General features: G+C 41.6%; 1 protein-coding gene and 1 non-coding gene across 2 annotated transcripts in view; both read left to right on the top strand.

Moving 5' to 3' along the window:
- The window catches only part of MTRF1 (mitochondrial translation release factor 1), a 39214-nt gene that overhangs the window by 14321 nt on the left and 431 nt on the right, over positions 1-24462 (top strand). Inside the window, exons 5-8 of the mRNA XM_049778805.1 lie at positions 2987-3159; positions 7538-7655; positions 12123-12259; positions 16202-16300. Of these exons, the coding sequence (XP_049634762.1) occupies positions 2987-3159; positions 7538-7655; positions 12123-12259; positions 16202-16300 (527 nt within the window). The remainder of the gene's footprint in view (positions 1-2986; positions 3160-7537; positions 7656-12122; positions 12260-16201; positions 16301-24462) is intronic.
- Positions 6447-6553, top strand: LOC126016952 (U6 spliceosomal RNA). The gene has a single exon (XR_007498633.1). It is a non-coding gene; the product is annotated as a U6 spliceosomal RNA (small nuclear RNA).

The following is a 24462-nucleotide window of genomic DNA, read 5'->3' on the forward strand; positions in this document are numbered from 1 at the left end:
TCTATAGGTGGGTCAAGCTATTAACTGGGCAAGAGTCATATCAACATTTGTCTGGGGCTTAGGGGTCTGCTTCGGATTCATGTGGTTTCTCAGACATCACTTCCTCACAAATGCACCCTCTCTGTAAGACTTCTCCTAGTATGACAGCCTATTTGACCTGGAGTAGATGTTGTGAGAGAAACCATCGTTCTTCAGGACCTGATCTTAGAAGTTGCTTCTCACATCTGTGGATCACACAAGCTTTGGTTCATAGGAGGAACTCTAAAATGGACCAGAATCCAGAAGGCAGGGATCTTGGGGCCATCTCTGAGGCTGCCTATTATAAACACTAACATCTGAATTGCTTTTTTTTAAATGAATGTTTTATTTGTTTGTTTGCTTGTTTGTTTAGGATTTGGGGGGCCACACCCAGCAGTGCTCAGGTGTTACTCCTGGTTCTGCACTCAGAAATCACTCCTGGGATGCTGGGGATTGAACCCAGGTCAGCTTTGTGAAAGGCTAATGCCTTCCCTGCAATATCCAGCCCCTAACACCTGGATTTCAAAGACACTTCTGGCCTAGGAAAAAAAGGAATTGAGCTATATATTTACTTATTTTTATGGTGCTAGGCAGGGATTAAAAACTTGAATCTCAGGGGCCGGGTAGGTGGCGCTAGAGGTAAGGTGTCTGCCTTACAAGCGCTAGCCAAGGAACGGACCGCGGTTCGATCCCCCGGCGTCCCATATGGTCCCCCCAAGCCAGGGGCGATTTCTGAGCACATAGCCAGGAGTAACCCCTGAGCATCAAACGGGTGTGGCCCAAAAACCAAAAAAAAAAAAAAAAAAAAAAACTTGAATCTCACACGGACAAGTGGTCTGTCTACCTCTGTGCTCTATCACCTACCCAAAGTCACATCTTTAAAGAACACTTATGAAGATATCCAACCAGAATAACCAACCTAAAATTTTCATAAAATTTGGGGAAGGAGGGCCGGGCGGTGGGGCTAGAGGTAAAGTGCCTGCTTTGCCTGCGCTAGCCTTGGACGGACTGCAGTTCGACCCCCCGGAGTCCCATATGGTCCCCCAAGCCAGGAGCAACTTCTGAGCGCATAGCCAGTAGTAACCCCTGAGCGTTACTAGGTGTAACGCTCAAAAACCAAAAAAAAAAAAAAAAAAAAAAAAGAATTTGGGGAAGGAGGGCACACTTGATGGTTTTCATATTTTGCTGCTAGGTGTTATTCCCTGTGGTACTGAGAATCCACAGGGTCCCAGGGATCTACATAACCCTCCTTAATATAAAGCTTGTGCTCAGCATATTGAACTCTCTCCAGCCCTGGAATTTTTTGTTTTGGGGCCACACTTGCCAGTACTCAGGGATTATTCCTGGATTTGTTTTTGAGGATCACTCCTGGTAGGACTCTGGATTATTTGTATTGCCAGGAATCAAACCTGGATCAGCTTCATGCAAGGCAAATGCTTTCACACCGGTATTATCACTCTGGATCAGTAATCACAGTTTTTGTTTTGTTTGTTTTAGTTTTTTATTTTATTTTGGCATGTGACTTACTATATACATATATATATATATTTTTTGTGTGCCACACTCAGTGACGCTCAGGGATTACTCTTGGCTCTGTGCTCAGAAAGCACCCCTGGCAGGCTCGGGGGACCATATGAGATGCCGTGATTCGCCACTGTCCGTCCTGTATTGGTTGCATGCAAGGCAAACGCCTTACTGCTGTTCTATTGCTCCGGCCCCAATATTTTTAATAATAGAGTTTCTTGCATTCCACATTTCTGCACCATATCCACCAATAAAGTGTCCACTTCCCTCCACTATTGGCCCTCTGTCCACCTACAACCTCCTTATTCTCCCTTCCCCTATGGTAAGCTTCATAATAAAGACCAGTTCTCAGTTTTTGTTACGTTTGAATATCTGTTATGCCCCTACCTGTTTCTTTATATCTCACTTATGAGAAAACATTCTGTATCTGTTCTTTTCCTTCTGATTAATTTCAAATAAAATGATATTCTCCATATCCATCAATATAGCAGCAAATTGTTCTTTTTTTTTTTTTTTTTTTTTTTTTTTTTGGTTTTTGGGCCACACCCGGTGACGCTCAGGGGTCACTCCTGGCTATGCGCTCAGAAGTCGCTCCTGGCTTGGGGGACCATATGGGACACCGGGGGATCGAACCGCGGTCCGTCCAAAGCTAGCGCAGGTAAGGCAGGCACCTTACCTCCAGTGCCACCGCCCGGCCCGCAAATTGCTCTTAATGCTGAGTAGTATATAGTTTCCTCATTCAGTCACTTGTTCTTGGACACTTGAGTTGTTTTCCAGATTTGGACTATAATGATTGGACTGCAGTGGACATAAGAGTGCAAATGTCTTTTACGAATGTTTTTGGGTCCATAGGTTAGATACCAAGAAGTAGAATTGCTGGATCTTAAGGAAGTTTGATTCCTAGTTTTTTTTAAGAGGTCTCCATATTGTTTTCCAAAAGGACTGGACCAGTTGACATTACTGCCAACAGTAAATGATGTTCCCCTTTCCCCCAGTAGGAGTGATCCTTAAGCAAAAAAAATTTGGGTAAGCCCTGAGCACTGCTGGATGTGGCCCCCAAAACACAACTACAACAACAAGAAGTGTTATTCCATTCTCCAGAGGTAACTTGGTATGTTCCCTTTATATAAAATTAACTTTTTTGTGTGCATTTTTGGGTCACACCTGGCAGCACTCAGGGGTTACTCCTGGCTCTACGCTCAGAAATCACTCCTGGCAGGCTTGGGGAACCATATGGGATGCTAAGATTCGAACCACCATCCTTCTGCATACAAAGCAAACACCCTACCTCCATGCTATCTCTCCGGCCCCTATAAAATTAATTTTTATACCTAGTTCATGCTCTTTTCTCAGGTTCTACATTTTCATCCAGACCTTCAGGTATATAGTCTCCTGATCTCTTTCAAAGTACGATTCATTGTTACTTCTGGATATTTTTCCATAGGTGGGCTGCATCATGCAGCTGCCCGAATTTCTGGTGACAATGTCTATAAACATTTGAAGTATGAAGGTGGGATTCACCGAGTTCAACGAATTCCAGAGGTGGGCCTGTCATCCAGGATGCAGCGCATTCACACAGGAACAATGTCAGTTATTGTCCTTCCTCAGCCAGAAGAGGTAACCACTCCAGGAGACACTGATAACTTAGCCTGTCAGTGAGTGTTGTGCTGAAAAACTCTTAATTTCTAAGAAAAGCTTTGATTTGGGATGGTGTTACAGTTTTTGTTTTTGGGCCACTCACAACCAAACTTAGGAGTTTCTCCTGGCTCTGTGTTTAGGAATAATTCCTGGCATACTCAAGGGGCCATATGGGATGCTGGGGATCAAGCCTGGGCTGGCTGTTTGGTGCCTTGCCTGTTGTTCTGTTGTACTGTTGCTCTGGCTCTGAAATCTTTGTCTTTCAGGGTTACAGACAAACTTGCACTCTTTGGGAAACTTTTTAAGTTCTTTTAAGTCTTAAGTTTTGTTGTCTTCCCCAAATAAAATTGCTCCTCTTGTCTATAACCAAGATGTTTTGTTTGAGGTTGAAAGGAAGTCATCTCTTTTCAAAAATATAGAGTTCATCAAGATTATTTTACTTAGGTATTTTTTTCTAGTAACAATTGAACTCTGCAGTTCTTATGCATGCAAGGCATGTGCATATGCTTCACTACTGAGCCACATATCTGACTTTATCTTTTATTGAGACCACTATAGTGAAGCTTGCCACAGGGCAATCTTGGGCTCCCTCCTGATGGTGATGCTTACAGTGCAAAGCTTCTTCCTGAGTTATTTTCTTGTCAAGAATTCCCAGACACTGGGTCTTTCAGGATTATCTGGGTGCATGCAGTGGTACCTGGGTTTAAGCCCACACTTATCATTCTTACTCCTCCCAAGCAAGCCAATGAGCAATCTTCTAATTCCCTCAAAGCTCTTTTCTTTTACTTTCGTGTGTGTGTGTGTGTGTGTGTGTGTGTGTGTGTGTGTGTGTGTGTGTGTGTGTGTGTGTGTGTGTGTGTGTTTGGCCCACACCCGAGCAACTTCTGTACTATCCCTCTGGCTTGACAATTTTATTATTCTATATCACTAACACTTGTTAATTGTTGGTTACCTTAAAAACCATTCTCAGGTATGAGATGGTATCTCATTGTATTCTTCATTTTCATTGTGCTGATAATTGGTGATGATAAACATTTTGTCATGTGTCTCTCAGCCATCCATATGCTCTCTTTATAGAACATATTAAAATCTTCATATTAAATCTTCATATTAAAATCTTATTTGCTGTTATTATTAAATTACATTAACTCTATATTAACCTTGTATATTAATATTAACCTCTTATCAAGATCTGTAGAAATAATCAGTTCTGCTGTCTATGTCTTTCCTTTTTATTTATTTATTCTTGTTTTTGGGCTACATCTGGCGATGCTTAAGTGTTATCCCTAGCTCTGCTCTCCTGGCAGTGCTTGGAGGAGACCATAGGGATGCTTGGGATTTTTAATGCCATTAATTTTTTAAGAATCCAGACCACTTATCTTGCAGAATGTCCTATATTCTTTATTAATCTGATTATTCTCTCATAGTAATCTTTAACTTGTTCCTTAATCTTCTGAAATTTAGAATAAACTTTTACTAGTTATAATAAAAATGATATCTGAATGTTTTTTTCTAATCACACATTGAGCAAGAACATTTTATTAATTTATTTTTATTTTATTAAAGAACTGTGGGTTACAAGATTATTAATAGTTGAGTTTTAAGCATACAATATTTCAATACCAGTTTCAACACCACCAGTGTCAACTCCTATCCAGTGCTCCCATATTCTATCATCCCCCACTACGCAATCAGCCTTCCCCACCTTCAGCCTGCCATCTTGGCAGGCATATTAAAGTTCAGTTGTTTCAGCTTAGATCTCATGTTTCACTGTTGTTGAGTCTGTGCTTTGGATATATAGCCATACCACTCTCTTATTTCCCCATGAAAACCAAAACCCAGACCCCTTATTCCTCATTACTTCCTTTCTCATCTTCCTTCCCAATTTGATTTCTTCTTCTTTTTTTCTGTCTTTCTACTCCCTAGGCTCTGAGGTCAAGAGTAATAGATGCATTACTTCTTATTACATTTCCTGATACAAATATTTTATATATGCCACAGTTTAGTGAGATCATCCTGTTTGTCTTTTCTCTGGGTTACTTTACTCAACATGGTATTTTCCATTTCAACAGATTGCAGCAGATTGCAAGAGTTTATTATACTGTGCAGCTGCATAGTATTCATTGTTATATGTACCACATCTTTATAATCCATTGTTAATTCATTCATAATCTATTGTTGGACACTCAGGTTCATTATGTTAGCTATTATACTCATGTTAGCAATGAATAATTATGTGCATGTATCCTTTTGAATGAATGGGTTTTTTGTTTTTGTTTTGGGGCCACACCCATTGACACTCAGAGGTTACTTCTGGCTATGCACTCAGAAATCGCTCCTGGCTTGGGGGGACCATATGGAACACTGGGGGATCAAACTGCAGTCCATCCTAGGCAAGCACTTGCAAGGCAGACACCTTACCTCTTGTGCCACCCCTCTGGCCCCTTGAATGAATGTTTTATGTTCTGGGGACATATACCCAAAAGTAAAATTGCGAGTCATATGGCAGGTAAATTTTAAGTTTACTGAGGACCTTCCATACTGATTTCCACAGGCAGAACCAGACAGCATTCCCAATTAGCAGTGGATGAAAATTATTTTTATACCATATCCCCATCAGCAGAGATTGTCCTTATTTTTGATATGTGCCATTTTCACTGGTGTGAGACAATATCTCATAGTTATCTTGATTTTGATTTCCTTAATGATAAGAGATACTGAGCACTTTTTCATGTACATATTGTCAATTGTTTGCCTTCCTCTGAAAAGTGTCTACTCATTTCCTCCCCATTTCTTGATAAGGCTTGAACTATTGAATATCTTCTCATAAAGTTCTCCCTTACAGTGTTGAAGGTTTCTTCATAATTCCATTATTCTTCTGTAGCTTCTCCTTTTCTGTGATGCCCAACCTTCTCTGAGTGGGTGCTTAGATTTCTTCGGCTTCTTGTCTCTAAAGAGCTTAAGATTTGTATGTGTCATAGTATGTAGTCCCTTTTAAATAGCCTTTGGACTACTTCAGGGGTAGGAAATCTCTTAAACTTTATTTTCCAAAAGGACATTACTAGAGACCTTCTACCTGCCTGCCTGCAATAGTATTTGTGCATTGTAGGAATTCTGCTCCATGATCTTCTGCCATAGTCTCTCTTTCTCCATTAATTGAAGTCTGTCAGTTAATGCATTTCCCCTAACTATGAACTGCCACCTGGGGCAATTGGACCAAGTCTATAAAAGGCCTGGGGGAAAGTTCTACAGGGAGTCTCTCTGCTGTGCTCGCTTTGGCAGCACATATACTAAAATTGGAACGATACAGAGAAGATTAGCATGGTCCCTGCGCAAGGATGATACGCAAATTCGTAAAGTGTTCCATATTTAAAAAAAAAAAAAAGGGAGTCTGTCTGCTGGTCTGGGGAGCCTACTGGGAGTCTAGGGAGCCCAGCTGGCTACCTGCCTACCTGCCAGCCTGATGCCACAGTGAATCAAGTCCAGAGGAACATGCCTGCCTCCCAGCCTGCCTGCCTGACTGCTTAGCCGTGCTCCTTCTGTTGCTGTTACTCCTGCGTACCTGGGTTTTGTGATGTCCATTTTGCTCTCCTTGGTTCTCTATGTTTCTCTTGTTCCAGACTCTCTCACTATCATCAAATGTTTAGATGTGAATAACCCTGCCTAAAACCCTTTTACCCAGGAATTGCTTAGCCCCAACATTTGTTGGGGATGGACTCAGCTCCCCGAAATGCATGTTGATTTATTTTGTTGGTTTATTTTACTTTTGATTTTTTTTGAAGCTATACTCAGTGGTACTCGGGGCATACTCCTCACTCTGTGCTCAGGGATCACTTCTGGGAGGGCATATGGGACCATATAGGATGGCGAGGATTAAACCCAGGTCTGCCAGGTGGAAAGTAAATGCCCTACCTTCTGTGATATCACTCTGTCTTATATTATTCTTTTTTTTTTTTTTGAGGGCCACACCCATTTGATGCTCAGGGGTTACTCCTGGCCAACTGCTCAGAAAACTGCCCCTGGCTTGGGGGGACCATATGGGATGCTGGGGGATCGAACTACGGTCCTTCCTTAGCTAGCGCTTGCTAGTAAGACACCTTACCTCTAGCACCACCTCACCAGCCCCATGTCTTATATTATTCTTTTTTGGGCCACACCCGGTGGTGCTCAGGGGTTACTCCTGGCTGTCTGCTCAGAAATAGCTCCTGGCAGGCACGGGGACCATATGGGACACCGGGATTCGAACCAACCACCTTTGGTCCTGGATCGGCTGCTTGCAAGGCAAACGGCGCTGTGCTATCTCTCCGGGCCCTTATATTATTCTTTAAGACTTTACTTTGCTGTACTTTTGCTCCAGGTGGATGTGAAATTGGATCCTAAGGACTTGCGAGTAGATACATTTCGAGCTAAAGGAGCAGGAGGACAGCACGTTAACACCACTGATAGTGCTGTCAGACTTGTCCATATACCCACAGGTAAGCAAGTTCTTTTGCTTTTGTACTTTTTTGGATTTTTTTGTTTGGGGGCTATATCTGGCAATGCTCAGATGTATCCCAGCTCTCTGCTCAGGGATCACTCCTGGCAAGTGACCATATTGTACCAGAGATTAAACCTGGGCATGCTTCATCAAAAATATGCTTTCCAGACCCGGAGAGATAGCACAGCGGTGTTTGCCTTGCAAGCAGCTGATCCAGGACCAAAGGTGATTGGTTCGAATCTCGGTGTCCCATATGGTTCCCCGTGCCTGCCAGGAGCTATTTTTGAGCAGACAGCCAGGAGTAACCCCTGAGCACTGCCGGGTGTGGCCCAAAAACCAAAAAAAAAAAAAAAATGCTTTCCAGGCCATTGTACTTGCTCCGTTGGCTCATAATTTCTTGTTCTTGAATCAAAATAAATTTTGAAGGAGTTGGCAGATAGTACCAGGGTTAAATCACATGTTTTGTACACCTCCTCTCTAAGATCTCTGGCACCACTGATCCCAGATTGGGGTGGGTGGATAATCACCAGCATGTCAGAATCCAAGCAGCAACTGCATCCTTGGGCCCTTGCATTAAACCACGAGTCCAGTTAGCTGAGAATTGTTAGTGGGTACCTGAACATTTGAGCACAAATAGGTGTGTTTCTCATCACCCCCCAAAAAAATAAACCACCAATTATGGATACCAGATATATAAAATGAGTTTTATTCCTTTGTATTTTACTGATTTACCTTTCTCCCTTTAAAAATGTTCTTCAGGAGAACCAGAGAGATAGTACAGTGGGTGAGATTTGTGCCTTGCCACTGTTAGAGCTTAAAAATGTAAAAAACATCTAACCCCATCTAAAACTGGGTAGAAGAGATAAATAGAAACTTCCTCAAAGAAGATGGCCAAAGGGCACATGAAAATATGTTCCACAACATTATTAATTTTGGAGATGCAAATCAAAACAGCAATGAGGTATTATATGGCACACATCAAAGAGACGTGAATGGCAAGTGCTAGCATGGAATTGGGTAGAAAAGAACTTTCTTTACTACTGTGGCATGTTGACTGGTCCAGTCTTTTTGGAAAACAATATGGACATTCCTCAAAATACTAGAAATTGAGCTTCCAGATGAGCCAGCAATATCACTCCTAAGAATATACCCTAGGGGCTCAAATCACAATGCAGAAAAGCCCCCTGCGTTCCTATGTTCATCACAGCACTATTTACAATAGCCAGAATCTAGAAACAACCCAAGTACCTAAGAACAGATGAATGACTAAAGAAACTGTGGTACATCTATACAGTAGAATACTACACAGCTGTTAGAAAAAAAATGAAGTCATGAAATTTGTGTATTCATGGATGGATATAAAGAGTATTGTGCTGAGTAAAAATGAGTCAGAGGGAGAAGGATAGAGGTAAAATTATTGGACTCATTTGTGAGATATAAAAAAATATATAGGAATAATATTTAGAGACAATAAATTTATGGTAGGAAGCTTGCCACAAAGAGCAGGGGAGTTCAGTGAGGCCAGAGAAGGGACCACTCTAACAATGATAGTTGGAAATGACCATTCTGGACAAGAACTGGGTGTTGTAAAGAGATAAAGTGATAAGCATGATACCCCTTCAGTAATAATATTGCAAACCATAATGTCTAAAAGTAAAAAAGTGAGAGAGAGAGAAATAGAGAAGAAAATTGTCTGCTACATAGGGGCTGGAGTGATAGCCCTGTGCAGAGGGTGTTTGCCTTGTATGCAGCTGACTTGGGTTTGATCCCTGGCATTCAATATAATCCTCTAGGACTGATTTCTGAGTGCAGAGCAATGAGTAACCCCTGAGTATCTCTGGGTGTGGCCCAAAAACCAAAAAAAAAAAAGGAAAAAAGTCAGTTACAGAGGCAGATAGGGTTAGGAGAGGGTGAAGCTGGGGACATTATTAGTGGGAAATGTGCACTGGTGTAAGTTGTTGGGCATTATGTGACTGAAATACATACCTGGGTTTGATCTCGAGTATCACCAGGAGTGATCTCTGAGTGCAGAGCCAGGAGTAAGCCTTGTGCACTGTTGGTTTTAGCTCCTCTCACCCCCCCAAAATGTTCTTCAAAGCAAAAGAGATTGTACAGAGGTTAAAGCGCTTGCCTTGACTAGCACACAGATAGCTTCATTTTTATTTTTGTTTTTTGTTTTTTTTTGTTTTTGTTTTTGTTTTTGGGTCACACCCGGCAGTGCTCAGGGGTTATTCCTGGCTCCAGGCTCAGAAATTGCTTCTGGCAGGCACAGGGGACCATATGGGGCACCAGGATTCGAACTGATGGCCTCCTGCATGAAAGGCTTTACCTCCATGCTATCTCTCTGGCCCCCATTTTTATTTTTGGCACTGCATAGTTATGAGTATAATTAGGTAGTATACTGATAAGTATAGTTAGCGTAAGTATAGTTAGGTGCATTCTCTGAGCCTAAAGCCATGACTAAGCCATGAGCACTGCCAGGAGTGGCCTCCAAACCAAAAATAAGTAAACAAAATGTTCTTTAAGGGACTGGAGAGGTTGTATAGTATCCCCAGTTTTATCCCTAACACTGTAAATGGTCCCCTGAGCACTGGCAGGAATGATCCTAAACACAGACCAGGAGTAAACTCTGAATATTAGTAAGCTCTAAATATTGGGTGTAGCCCAAATTTTAAAAAAGTGTCTTCAGTTAAACAATCCTAATGCAAATAAATAATATGGAGGCTGTGTTAATAAACTGGGAACTGTGGGGATAGAGACAGGTGAAGTCACTCTATATCCATAAAACAGTGATTACAGTACTGCTGTAAACTGATAGCTCAATCCAAACCTTTTTTTTTTTTATTGTAAATGTTCTTCAATCATGAAGATTTTTTCATGAATCTTCAGGGATTCCAGAGATATCAAAAGACTGTTGTGCCATGTTTTGCATGCTGGAGACCTGGATTCAGTCCCTGGCAACACATCCCCTGAAATGAACTGAATACTGCAGGGAGAAACCCCCAGATACCCCCAGGTGTAGCCCAAAAAATCAAAAATCAAAAAGTCACAATTAAAAAGCCTAAAATAATCATTTTTTAAATTGTGGTCAAAGTGAATTACAATTATTTCACAGAAATATTTAAGGTACATAATGACAATAAATGAGGGGCATTCCACCCCTAATATTGTCTTCCCTCCACCCCTGTTCCCAGCACTCATCCCATATTTCCCTCCTTTACCCCCCATAATGCTAGCATAACTGTTTCCCACTTGTACAGCTTGTTGTAAATTGGAAATCAATTCTGTTGTCATTGACTATGGGTTTGGTGTTCAAGTCTAATCATATTTTATTTCCACTAAATGTTCATTCAACTGTCTGGTCTTGGTACCAACCATTTTTCCCCCTCAAATTATGAGGCTGAACAATATGGTTCTAGTAATGTGGTCCTGTTAGAGATATATAAAAAGATAAGGAAGAAGAAGCCAAAAACAAAAACAAAGACAAAAGCAAAAGGGAAAGAAAAAGGGGCCGGGCGGTGGCGCTGGAGGTAAGGTGCCTTCCTTACCTGCGCTAGCCTAGGAGACGGACCGCGGTTCGATCCCCCGGCGTCCCATATGGTCCCCCAAGCCAGGAGCGACTTCTGAGCGCATAGCCAGGAGTAACCCCTGAGCGTCACCGGGTGTGGCCCAAAAACCAAAAAAAAAAAAAAAAAAGGGAAAGAAAAAAATAAAAGGAACTAGGAGGGGTCCATCTAGGTGTTACAAAAATTTTTTTAAAAGGAGAGAAGGAAAAAAGGAGAAAATGGTAACAAAACAAAGCAAAACAAACAAAAAACAAAACCAAAAAATACAATAGGGCAGTAATAACAAAAGTACAAAAAGAACAAACAAAAGAACAAACCAGAAAAAAAAGAAAGAAAAAACCCAAACCTCCTCTTCTTCTTCTTCTTCTTCTTCTTCTTCTTCTTCTTCTTCTTCTTCTTCTTCTTCTTCTTCTTCTTCTTCTTCTTCTTCTTCTTCTTCTTCTTCTTCTTCTTCTTCCTCCTCCTTCTCCTCCTCCTCCTCCTCTTCCTCCTCCTTCTTCTTTTTGCATAGGCACAGTAAATATTGATGAAATTAGAATGAGAAATTCCCTTCACCTAAGAGTTACAGGGTTTCTCCCCACTTAAAGCATACTGCCATGGGAACAACTACATACTCCATACATGCTATTTTCACATCCCGAGTTCTTTTTATGATGCCAGGGAACTTTCCGGACAGTTGTGGATGATGATATCATGCCTCTGTAGGTAGAAATCTTGTTATTTGCATAGATCAACTGAGCCTAGGATAGAGTCTTTATGGTTCCAGAAGTTCTGCTCAGTTGCAGTTTTGAAGCCAGACCTCTGGAATTAGAGATCTTAAAAGCCTAAAATGCTTTTCAGTTCTATCTAAATTTGACATGTGGACCTTATTGTTACCTCTGACCCTGCTATTTTTTCAGGACTTGTAGTAGAATGCCAACAAGAACGATCACAGATAAGAAATAAAGAAATTGCTTTGCGTATGTTAAGAGCTAGAATATTCCAACAGATTATTGAAAAAGACAGACATCAACAGCAAAGTGCAAGGAAACTGCAGGTAAGATTTACCTGATGTAATAATTTAATGTTTAAAACACTATCGTTTTGTGACAGCCAGAGATCTACAATACATCAAAACCACGAATCAATACTTGTATAAGCAGATGACCTAAGCTATAATAAGTACATTTTTTGTTTTGTGTTAGTTACACTCAGTGTTGCTCTGCACTTAGAAATCACTCCTCATAGGTTCCAGGGACCATATGGAATGTCAGATCAAATTCAGTTGGCTGCATGCAAGGCAAAACACATTACTTGCTGTACCATCTCTCTGGCTCCCAATTTTTTTAAGTGAATTTGCTAAGAGGGGGGTAATTTCGGGTCATTTATTGGTTTAGGGACACATGCTGGTAGTGGGGTTGGAGTTAAAATAACTTAACTCTGTTATCAACAACTGGTAAATTACAGTGCCAAATAAATAGAAGTGATTATTTTTATGTAGTAGATTAGTATTTTCTGGGTTGAGTAGATATATCATGAAGATATTTGTGGTACTAGGGATTAAATTTGGGGCCTGGTAAGCTGGAGAGATAGCATGGAGGTAAGGCATTTGCCTTTCATGCAGAAGGTCATTGGTTTGAATCCCGGCATCCCGTATGGTCCCCTGAGCCTGCCAGGAGCGATTTCTGAGCGTGTAGCCAGGACCCCTGAGTGTTGCCGGGTGGTGACCCAAAAACCAAAAAAAAAAAAAAAAAAAAAAAAAATCAAAGCTATTTTGGGGCCGGAGAGATAACATGGAGGTAAGGCATTTGCTTTTCATGCAGAAGGACGGTGGTTCGAATCCCGGCATCACATATGGTCCCCGATGCCTGTTAGGGGCTATTTCTGAGCGTAGAGCCAGGAGTAACCCCTGAGCGTTGCCAGGTGTGACCCAAAAAACAACAACAAAAAAAGAAAAATTGGGGGTCTGGCACATGCTTTCCAGTCCTTTGAGCTATCTTCCTTGTCCTTGAGATAATATTTTAGGAAACTTATTAATGATATAGTGTAAGTGGCATTACAGAGATTTACATAATTTTCAGAAATAATACTAGAATCACTTTATGAAGGCCTTAAAAGCTGAGTTTAGAAGGTAAGAAAATAATAAAAGACAACTGAACAGAAAACTTTTTATTTGGGCAAAACCAAGCTAAGCAGTACAGTATTTTTTTGTTTGTTTGTTTGTTTGTTTTGTGCTCAAGGCAGTGCTCAAGGTTTACTCCTGGTTCTGCACTCAGAAATTGCTCCTGGCAGGTTCAGGGGACCATATGGGATGCCGGGATTCAAACCACCGTCCTTTTGCATGAAAGGCACATGCTATCTCTCAGGCTATATATATATATATATTTGGCTTTTGGGTCACACCTGGCAAGCACTCAGGGGTACTCCTGGCTCTACTCTCAGAAATCACTCTTGGCAGGCTTGGGGGACCATATGGGATGCCGGGATTTGAACCACTGACTAGTTGCATGCAAGGCAAATACCTTACCTCCATGCTATCTCTCCCATATTATTATTTTTTTTTTTTTTTTGGTTTTTGGCCCACACCCGTTTGACACTAAGGGGTTACTTCTGGCTATATGATCAGAAATCGCCCTGGCTTGGGGAGACCATATGGGACACCGGGGGATCGAACCACGGTCTGTCCTACACTAGCGCTTGCAAGGCAGACACCTTACCTCTAGCACCACCTTCCCGGCCCCTCTCCCATATTTTTTTTTTTTTTTTTTTGGTTTTTGGGCCACACCCGTTTGACGCTCAGGGGTTACTCCTGGATATGCACTCAGAAATCGCCCCTGGCTTGGGGGGACCATATGGGACGCCGGGGGATCGAACCGCTGTTCGTCCTATGCTAGCGCTTGCAAGGCAGACACCTTACCTCTAGCGCCACCTTCCCGGCCCCTCTCCCATATTTTTTAAGCTTTATTTTAGAGAATATAGTTTGGGCCAAATCTGGCAGTATTTGGGGGCTTCTTCTGGTGGTGCTTGGGAGAATATGTGGTGCTGTGAGTCATCCCTGAGCCTCTGGCTCTTTAGCCCTTTGAACTAGGTCTCCAGTTCCAGACCACACTATTTAAACTAACAAACAGAAAAGGAAAAATGCTCAATAAAAATTACTTAAAAAGAAAAGAATAATGTACTGGAGAAGTAGCACAGCAGTAAGCATTTGCCTTGCATGCAGCTAACACAGGATGGACCCCGGCTCAAATTCTGGCATCCCATATGGTCCACTGAGCCTGTCAGGAACGATTTCTGAGAGCAGAGTCAGGAGTAACCCCTGAACACCGCAGGGTGTGACGACCCCCTCCCCCAAAAAAAAAGGGAAAAAAGAAAATAATAAAACTACCATACTTCTTTTTTTTTTTTTTTTTTTTTTTTTGGTTTTGGGCCAGACCCGTCAGTGCTCAGGGGTTACTCCTGGCTGTCTGCTCAGAAATAGCTCCTGACAGGCACAAGGGACCATATGGGACACCGGGATTGGAACCAACCACCTTTGGTCCTGGATCGGCTGCTTGCAAGGCAAACGCCGCTGTGCTATCTCTCCGGGCCCTACCATACTTCTTAATACTTAAAAATAATAATAAATGGGGGCCAGAGAGATAGCATGGAGGTAAGGCATTTGCCTTGCATGCAGAAGGTCGGTGGTTTGAGTCCTGGCATCCCATATGGTCCCCCGAGCCTGCCAGGAGCGATTTCTGAGTGTAGAGCCAGGAGTAACTCCTGAGCGCTGCCAGGTGTGACCCAAAGACCAAATAACAATAATAATAATAATAATAGTGATAATAATAAAATAATAATAAATGATCAGGAGATTTTTATAGGAGTGTTTGTGAATTGCTGAGTCCTTGAAAAATGGATAGCAGGGCCGGAGAGATGGCATGGAGGTAAGGTGTTTACATTTCATGCAGAAGGTCATCGGTTCGAATCCCGGCATCCCATATGGTCCCCCGTGCCTGCCAGGGGCAGTTTCTGAGCACAGAGCCAGGAAAAACCCCTGAGCATTGCCGGGTGTGACCCAAAAACCACAAAAAAAAAAAAAAAAAATGGATAGCAGGAGTGAAAAGTGCAGCTTATGAGACTTTGAAGCTATTGAAAATGAGCAGTTATAAAATGGATGAGCTTAAGATAGAATTTACCTCAGTAAATACTATTGAAATTTGGCAGAGAAAGTATGATCCCATGAAATGGTTATTCATTTGCCAAATGTCTGGGTTTTCTATGTAGATCAAAGAGAACATTATGTTACTCTTTAGAAAAATCAGAAGGAAGGGAACATTGTGGTGTCATTTAGAAAAATCTAGAGAAAGTTAATTTGGGTGGAAAGATAACATAAACTTAATTGGAATTTGAAATCCCAAAGAATTTTTATTCCATAAGCAAACTACATAAGCCTGTGCTTTAAACATAGTCCTTCTCAACCTTGTTCCTTATTATTTTGTAAATGTGAACTTTAGGAAAATATTTAATTTTTAAATTAGAAAAGTTATTTTTTGGGGTTGGGTTTTTGGGTCACACCTGGCAGCGTTCAGGGGTTACTCCTGGCTCTATGCTCAGAAATTGCTCCTGGCAGGCTTAGGGGACCGTATGGGATGCTGGGATTCTAACCACCGTCCTTCTGCATCTAAGGCAAATGCCTTACCGCTGTGCTATCTCTCCAGCGAAAAGACTTTTCTTTAATGTTATTAAAACACAATGATTTACAAAGCCATTCATAGTTGGGTTTTAGACATACTATGGTCTAGCACCTCTCCTGCCACCACTGTCTTCTTCCCTCCACAAGGAATAAAAAGATACTTCTAAAATGCTTTTCTATCTTAATAAAGACAATTATGATGTCAAAAGATTAAAAGTGTGGTTGATGATAGAGCTCAATAGTATATATAAAATATGCCTGTGAAATGGACTTAACTCTAGAAACAATATTGATAATAATAACAATAATGACTTTGTTACTGCATAGGTGGGAACAAGAGCCCAGTCTGAAAGAATTCGGACATACAATTTTACCCAGGATAGAGTCACTGACCACAGGATAGCATACGAAATTCGTAATATTAAGGTAATATTACTAAGTATGTTTCATGTCTTTTTATTTTATGCTAAAATATTACCCAGTAATTTAAAGCCATTTTATCTTCATACTCTAAAACTTGCAAAGCCTTTGTATTTGTTTCTATAAAGGTAATATGCTAGTTTGAAACACTTTTTTTTTTTTTTCCTTCAGTTTTGGGTCATGCCCTGCAGCACTTGGGCTACTTTGGCTCTGCACTGAGAAATCCCTCCTGGCATGCATAGGGGACCATATGGGATGCTAGGATTCGAACTACCGTTTGTACTGAATCTGCTGTGTGCAAGGCAAATGCCGTCTTACTGTGCTATCTCTCTAGCCCCTGAAACAGTTCTTTTAAACTCCCAAGTTCTTTTTTTTTTTGGGGGGGGGGGGTCACACCCGGCAGCTTGCAGGGATTACTCTTGGCTCCTCTGCACTCAGAAGTCGCTCCTGACAGTCACTGGAGACCATATGGGACACTGGGATTCGAACCGGGGTCCGTCCTATGTTGACTGCGTGCAAGGCAAACGCCTAAACATTGTGCTATCGCTTGGGCACCTCCAAGTTCTTTTTTTTTAATGTAGTCACATATACATCAATATCAGATTTTGGTTTTTGTATACTAAATTAGAGTGGTGAGGCTGGAGTGATAGTATAGCAGGTAGAGTATTTGCCCTGCACATGAGTGATCTGGGTTCTAATGCCCAGCATCCCATATGGTCCCCTAAACACCACCAGGAGTATTTCCTGAGTACAGAGCTAAGAGTAACCTCTGAGCACTGCCAGGTCTGTTCTAAAATCACAAGTAAATAAATAAATTAAATAAACAAATTAAAGTGGTGGGTGGCCTAAAACAGTATGAATTCTCTCATGGTTATTGGTCATAAATCTGAATTCACTAAGAGTCATTGGATCAGGGAGACTATAAAAGGCCTAGACAGGTATTTTTTAGCTATCCTGTGGGCCCATAGGATGTTTGAAGGGGGCCACAGGTGTTAAGTGTGGACCATGGCAGGAAAACAGGAAGGCCATAGTTGGGGGGAAAAAAGGGTTCATAAATACTGGGCTAGAGTAGATGGGTTACATTCAGGAAACCTGGATTCAATCTCTGCCATCACATGTTCCTCTGAGCAGTGACAGAGAGAGACCTGAGCATTGAACCTAGAGTCACTTGTGCTGTCCTCACCCCCACTTCCTGGCACTAACCAGTTGTAGCCCCAAAATAGACAAAAAAGAGTTCACCTATTTAGGTCAGGCCCCCTGAGTGGATTCCTTTCTGTTAAGTCTAGAGTTTAATCTGTTGAATGATCTAATCACTGGATGTATATTTCACCACTGCTTTTGCCTACACTTAAGGGTTGGTTACCCAGGGTTCTTACACCAGGAAGCATCTTTGAATTCTGCTTCTGCTACCCCCGGAGGGGGACCCCTGACCTGCGGGAGTGGTTGGTTAAGGGTCTCTAGTTATTCGCAGTCTCTCGAGCAGATCCGGTCTTATGCTGTAATAGAATTATGAGAAGTTAATAGAAAGAGGCTCAAGACAACTGATGCTGTTCAAAAGCGAGTTTTTTTGGAATATACACTGATTATATAGAAAATGCATAAAGGGAGGCATGCTCAGCCTGTCAATCAGGCCTGAGGCAAAGGTTATATCCAAATAAGGCATAGGGCTAACAATACCTGTTACAAATTTCTATTGCTTTATCTTAACTACATTTTTTCTATGTATCAATAGCATAAAATGGGGAGGGGGGGAAAACTAGCAGTATCTAGGTCAAGCTCTTCACCACAAAATGTTTTAACCTGCATATAAGCTGAGGGCCTCCCAAGGTGTTAAAGAGGGCCCATCAAGGTGTTAAAATTCAACAGGACGTGTCTTTAAAGCTGATAGGTTCTGGCTATAGTTGCTAGGGTCTTATAGATGTTATCTCACTTCTCCAAGCTATCTGGTTGAAAACATCTAAGTTTTTTCAATTTCTTGTGGTGGGCCATTTCCTTTGAGCTCTGGCTTATGCTAAACCGCATACAGGCAAGAGAGAAAAAGTCTCAGAAACTTCAATTTTGCTCTAGATCCATGCAGCTTCTCACATGCTTCTACAGTGTTTTCATTTATTTCAAGCTGTACATGTATGGTGCTGGGAAAGACCCTGTTATGATGGCTTGAATATTAATCTAACTAAATCTCATCAAGTTGGGACCATTGACATTAATTCACTAATGATGAACCACAGGAAAAAAAATTTTGTTTTGAGTTTTTGGGCCACACCTAGCAGTGATCAGGGGTTACTCTTGGCTCTTCACTTAGGAATCACTCCTGGCAGGCTGAGGGGACCATATGGGATGCTGGGGATTGAACCTGGGTTGCCTGAGTGTAAGACAAGTGCCCTCCCTAGCATCTTTGCTATTGCCGCAGCTCCCACAGAAAATATTTTTATTTATTTTGGTTTTGGGGTCACACCCAGCAGTGCTCAGGGGTTACTCCTGGCTCTACACTCAGAAATCGCTCCTGGCAGGCGCGGGGGAACATATGGGATTACGGGATTCGAACCACCATCCTTCTGCATGGAAGGCAAATGCCTTACCTCCATGCTATCTCTCGGGCCACAGAAAATATTTTAACTTGGCTGGAGCAATAGTACAGCAGGTAAGGTGCGTGTCTTGCACATGATTGACTCAATTTTAATCCCCATCATCCCATATGGTCCCCCATGTACTGCCAGGAATGATATCTGAACATCACCAGGTGTGATTCCCCCCAAAAAACATAAACAAAAAAGAAAAAGAAAAAAATCCCATTTTGTTCCACAAAAGGGGAAAATAAAGTGGTTCTGATGAAAGAAAAGGTAGGAGACAGAAGGATTTTTTGGTTTTATTTTCTTTATTTATTTTTGTTTTTGGGTCACACTCGGCAGTCCTCAGGGGCTACTCCTGGCTCTACGCCCAGAAATTGCCCCCGGAAGTCTTGGGGGACCTTATGGGATGCCAGGATTTGAACCACCGTCCTTCTGCATGCAAGGCAAACACCTTACCTCCATGCTATCTCTCCAGCCCCGAAACAGAAGGTTTTGATCTTTCTTAGTTATATGTGAAGATCAAGGCTTCTTTTAATTAATTCCATGCCATTCTATACTCAGTTAAAGAGAATTTTATAAGGGAAGTATATGTGGGTTTTTTTACATATTTAGAAATATTTTTCAGTCTTAGGCCACTTCCTCTGTCTTTTCAGTAACTTAAAGTTATCTTGCATTGTAAGATACTGAAACAAAAAGGAGAAAATCTTGACTAATTTCCCCTTCCTCGGGAAACATAGTAATAATCAAGCATGTTTTAATTACATCATATTGCCTATGTTGTGGGTGTGTGTAGGAATAGACCTTCTGGAGCCCACACCAATTGGCTCTTGGCTGTTCCCAGCTGACTGTTAAGGACTAGCTCCTAGCAGTCTTTTTAGAGACACAGGGCTGAGCACTGAATCTGAGGTTCCCATAGGTAAAGCATGTAATTTAACCCTTTGATCTACCATAGTTTATTTACATTTTGTCCCCTCAGTAGTTTTTCTCACAGTGATGATGCCTCTGGTTATTTTCCTTGACCCAAATGCATGCTTAGGACCTGTCTTTTTTTTTTATTATTTTTAATGTGCTAGGGGCTAAATACAGGGCCACACACATGTAAGTTAAGTGCTCTACCACTGAGCTACAAGGAATCAGTCCAGTTTCATGCAAGTCCCCAGGATGTAATGGTACTTATGCCCTGCAGTATTTGGGGCCTCCAGGCATGAACCCACTGCAATTTAGGTCCCAGGAATCTAATGGGGGTTGGCCATATGCAGTGGAAGCAGCTCCACTCTGTAGTGTCTCCTCAACCAATATTTTTCACAGTAACATGTAGGAGCCCAGTGTAGTATTTAGTCATGCAAGAGAAGCAGTTAACTAATATTTTTTTTGGTTTATTTTTTGGGGCCTTATCCATCAGTACTAAGAGGTTAATTCAGGCTCTGCACATAGAAGTTGCTTCTACCTTATGGGGTCCAAGGCAAATGCTCTATATGCTATGCTGTCACTTTGTCTCCAAGATTAACTATAACTAGCTTTTCTAATTATAAAATAATCTTCATTGACCTAAATGCTATCAAGTTTTTACTAAGTTTGATGTCAAAGTTGGCAATATAAGGAAAATTATAACCTGATCATTAGTAACTTGGAGAAAAGGAAAATATTCCTTTTGTCGAAAAGAAAAAAGTATAAAAATGACTGCCAAAGGTAGTACTAAAAACGTTACAGTTTGCAGAACCAGTAGGCTAGCAGTATTTTATGGACTGCATATTGTAAGTGGGTTAGAAAGTGGGATAAGTGCCCTTTCCACAGACTAGTGGCTGGCTGTAGGGTAAAATGGAAGGAACAGAGTGGCAAGGTCTTTGCTATCTGTTTACTTGCTGCTATGCTTGTCTCTCCCTTCTTTCTCCCGACTCCATCCACTAGGTGGAGTGTTATGGCCTGACATTTATATGCTCCTGATTCTGGACAATCATTGACTTGTTTGGGAAGGAAATTGAACAAGCTGAGGCAAATGACTTCTTTCCCAGGATTTTTAAACTGGAGACAAAGATGGTCATTTATTCTCCCTTGGTGGCAAAAGCTGAAATATGTAAAATTTATGAGGGTTAAAAGCCACATTTTCAGCTGTGGGGAGAAAGCAAAAAAGAGTTCATAGAACTGAAAGGAGCAAAAATAAACCTCCAGTAGAAAGAAGTCCCATGGTTTTTCTTCCCATTATCATCTCCTTGAGTAATGAGGTCCTGCCTCATTCCCTGGGCTCTGCAGTCAACATGTTCTTTCTAGGGAGATCACCCAGCCTTCTTTCCTTTATTTTTTTTATTTTTTGGTGTCGTATCTTGCAGTGCTTAGGTCTAATCCCAGCTCTGTGCAGGGGGGTCACTCCTGGAGGTGATTAAAGAACATGTAAGTACTGGAGATCAGGCTACCCTCCCATATGCAAAGCATGAGATTTTTGTTGTTGTTGTTGTTTTGGTTTTGGTTTTGTCTTATACCATCCAGTGCGCAGGACTTACTTCTGGCTCTCCTCAGAGATCACTCCTGGCAAGTTTGGGGCATCATATGGGGTGCAGGGGATAAAGCCCAGGTTGGCTGCATGCAAAGTAACCCACTGTACTATAACTTCAAACAAGGCATAAGCTTTCATCTGCAGAGTATTGAAGGGCCATACCCATTACTACTCTGGGACTGCTTCTGGCTCTGTCTGTGCTCAGGGGACTACATTTAGTGCTGAGATCAAACCAGGATTGCCACATGCAAGCAAGTGCCTTACTCCCTCTACTATCTTATCTCTTTAATTAGTCTTACTATATGCAGGTATTATCCTTTCCTATTACAGTTTAACTTGGAAAATAAATTGTACGTTTAACCTAAAGTTTAACTGTAAGGCCATTCAGGAAAATTAAATCTATACTTACATGTGCAGCAAAGCTTTAAATGTTCTATGTTGGGGTGGAGCAATGGCACAGCATGTAGGGCATTTGCCTTGCACATACCCTAGGACTGACTTGACTCAATCACCGGCATCTCATATGGTCCCCCCAGACTGCCAGGAGCAATTTCTGAACACAGAGCCAGGAGTATCCCTTGAGCACCACCAGGTGTGGCCCCCAAAAAAGAAAAAAAAAAGTTCTATTTTCAGATCCCAACATTATAGTTAAGCCAACATCTATATTTAGAGTATTTCTAAGATTTCTGAAATTGTGCTAGTTCACTATTCCAAATAGAACATTTTTAGGACAGGGAATGTACTTTTAGTCATTGTTTTAGTCATTTCTCAGAGGCAATTGCAGGGAAGCTCACTGGGTAGCTCAAACTAAAGAAGTTTTAACCATGGGGCCGGGCGGGTGGCGCTAAAAGGTAAGGTGCCTGCCTTGCCTGAGCTAGCCTTGGACGGACCGTGGTTCGATCCCCCTGGTGTCCCATATGGTCCCCCAAGCCAGGAGCAACTTCTGAGCACATAGCCAAGAGTAACCCCTGAGCATTACCGGGTGTGGCCCAAAAATAAAAAAAAAAAAAAAAAAAAAAAAAGAAGTTTTAACCAGTAGAATTATTTGGAGTTAAATATAAGAATTTTTTCCTCAGCTTTTTGTTTGAAATTTTTCAGTTATGCATATTTAAAGAAAGTTCATTTATATGTTCTGCCTTGATGGATCAGGTTTTTTTTTTGGACCACACCCAGCAGTGTGGTTATATGTGTTATATATCTTGCATATAACCAATTAGGGCTCAATCCCCAGTACCACATATGCTCCCCTGAGCCATGCCAGGAGTGATCTTGGAGAATTCAGATATGTCCCAAACATCCCCTCATTTTCTACCTTTGCCCCTCATTTTCCTCCTTTACCTCCTCCTTTCTATAGAGGACTCCACTGTGGTTTCTAGCCCATTTGGAAGGAAGTTGCAGACCTCAAGACACTTGGCCTCTAAATATTTCAACACATATAACTTGTTGATTACATAGAACTTCCAAATTAAAACCACTGGGTCTGGAGAAGAGAGAAAAATGGGAAGGGGGAGGGAATAAAGTGCTTGCTTTTCTTGCAGCCAACGGTAGTTCAAATCCCTTATATCACACTAACGGTGCTATGAGCAATGCCAGAAGTCACTCCTGAATTCAGGGACAGGAATGGTATCTGAGTGCTCTCAGGTGTAGCCTATAAAAACAAACAAATATCCAAACAAATAAAAAGATGGTTGGAGCAATAAGACAGTGGGTAGGCCATTTGCCTTGCATGTGGCCTTGACCTGGGTTTGATCCTTGGCATTTCACAGTTTTCTTAGCCAGCCAGGTGTAATTTCTTTGTTTTTAGACCACAGCTGGTGGCACTCAGGGGTTACTCTCTACTCTGCACTCAGAAATTACTCCTGACAGACTCTAGGGACCATATGGGATGCAAGGGAATGAACCCGATTCAGCACATCAAGGCAAATATCCTACTCACTGTTATTGCTCTGCCCCCAGGAGTAACCTGAGTGGCACTGGACTTTTTTTGGATGGTCAAAAAAAAAAAAAAATCAAAAATCAAAATAAAACAAAATGGCTGGAAAGACTGGAGTGTGGGCATAGGGTTTTTGGCTTGCCTTGCATATAACCAACCAGGGCTCAATCCCCAGTACCACATATGCTACCCTGTACCTTCTCAGGAGTGATCTTTGAGCACTCAAATATGTCCCAAAACCCCTCAGGCCCACCCCTCACACCCCAAATAAACACCAACCCAAAATCAAAATAAAACCACTGTATTTTGAATTAAAAACATTATATTTAAGTGGGGGAGGGGGACAAAACAAGAGCTACTTAACCAGAGAAAATTACCCATATTTAGGAGGTTGTTCTGAATGATTAGGAAGGCTTGATCTGAATTAGGTCCAGAAGGTTTGGCGAAGCACAGCGAACATATTGTCATGGCAACTAGTTGCCTGGGTCATTAAGGCACTTTAGTCCTTTTTTTCCCTCTTGGAAAATGATGTGCTCTGAATGAAAAAGGCAGAATTTTCAGAACAAGAGTAAAAGCCTTTTGCTAGGGGAAAGGAAAAGAATAATGAGTAGAAGGGTTTAGAAAACATATTTTCCCAATATGGTTGAGAATCTAGGACTGTTATCAGAAATGGTCAGGGAAGGAAACGAGGGGGGGCCCGGGAGTAGGGCCTTCTTAAATGGTGCTCAAGGAAACTACATACTGTCTTCCCAGCCCCAAGGAAAGGAATTTTAAAAAGAGGAAGGTGGTAAATTTCCAATGTTGATTCAGATCTCTTTTTGTTACCTTTAAATCATTGGGAACGTCCAGATCCTATGTAATTGAAATTTAAATAAAATTCTTATTTAAACAACTTTTTTTTTTTTTTTTGATGTTGGGCCACATCTGGCAGTGGTGCTCAGGGGTTACTCCTAGCTCTGCACTCAGACATTACTCCTGATAGACATGGTGGGACCATGTGGGATGCCAGGGATTGAAGCTGGGTTGGCTTTTACCCATTGTATTATTGCTGTGATCCCTTAACAGTTTTCAAAAGTAGAATTCCAGTTATTTTTTTCTGTGTGGAGAGCCCTGAGTGCCATCTCTGAACATCTCACTGGAGCAGCCACAGAATACCACCAAATACCACTAAGTA

This window comes from Suncus etruscus, chromosome 8 (genome assembly GCF_024139225.1).
Source record: "Suncus etruscus isolate mSunEtr1 chromosome 8, mSunEtr1.pri.cur, whole genome shotgun sequence".
NCBI classification, from domain to species: Eukaryota; Metazoa; Chordata; class Mammalia; order Eulipotyphla; family Soricidae; genus Suncus; species Suncus etruscus.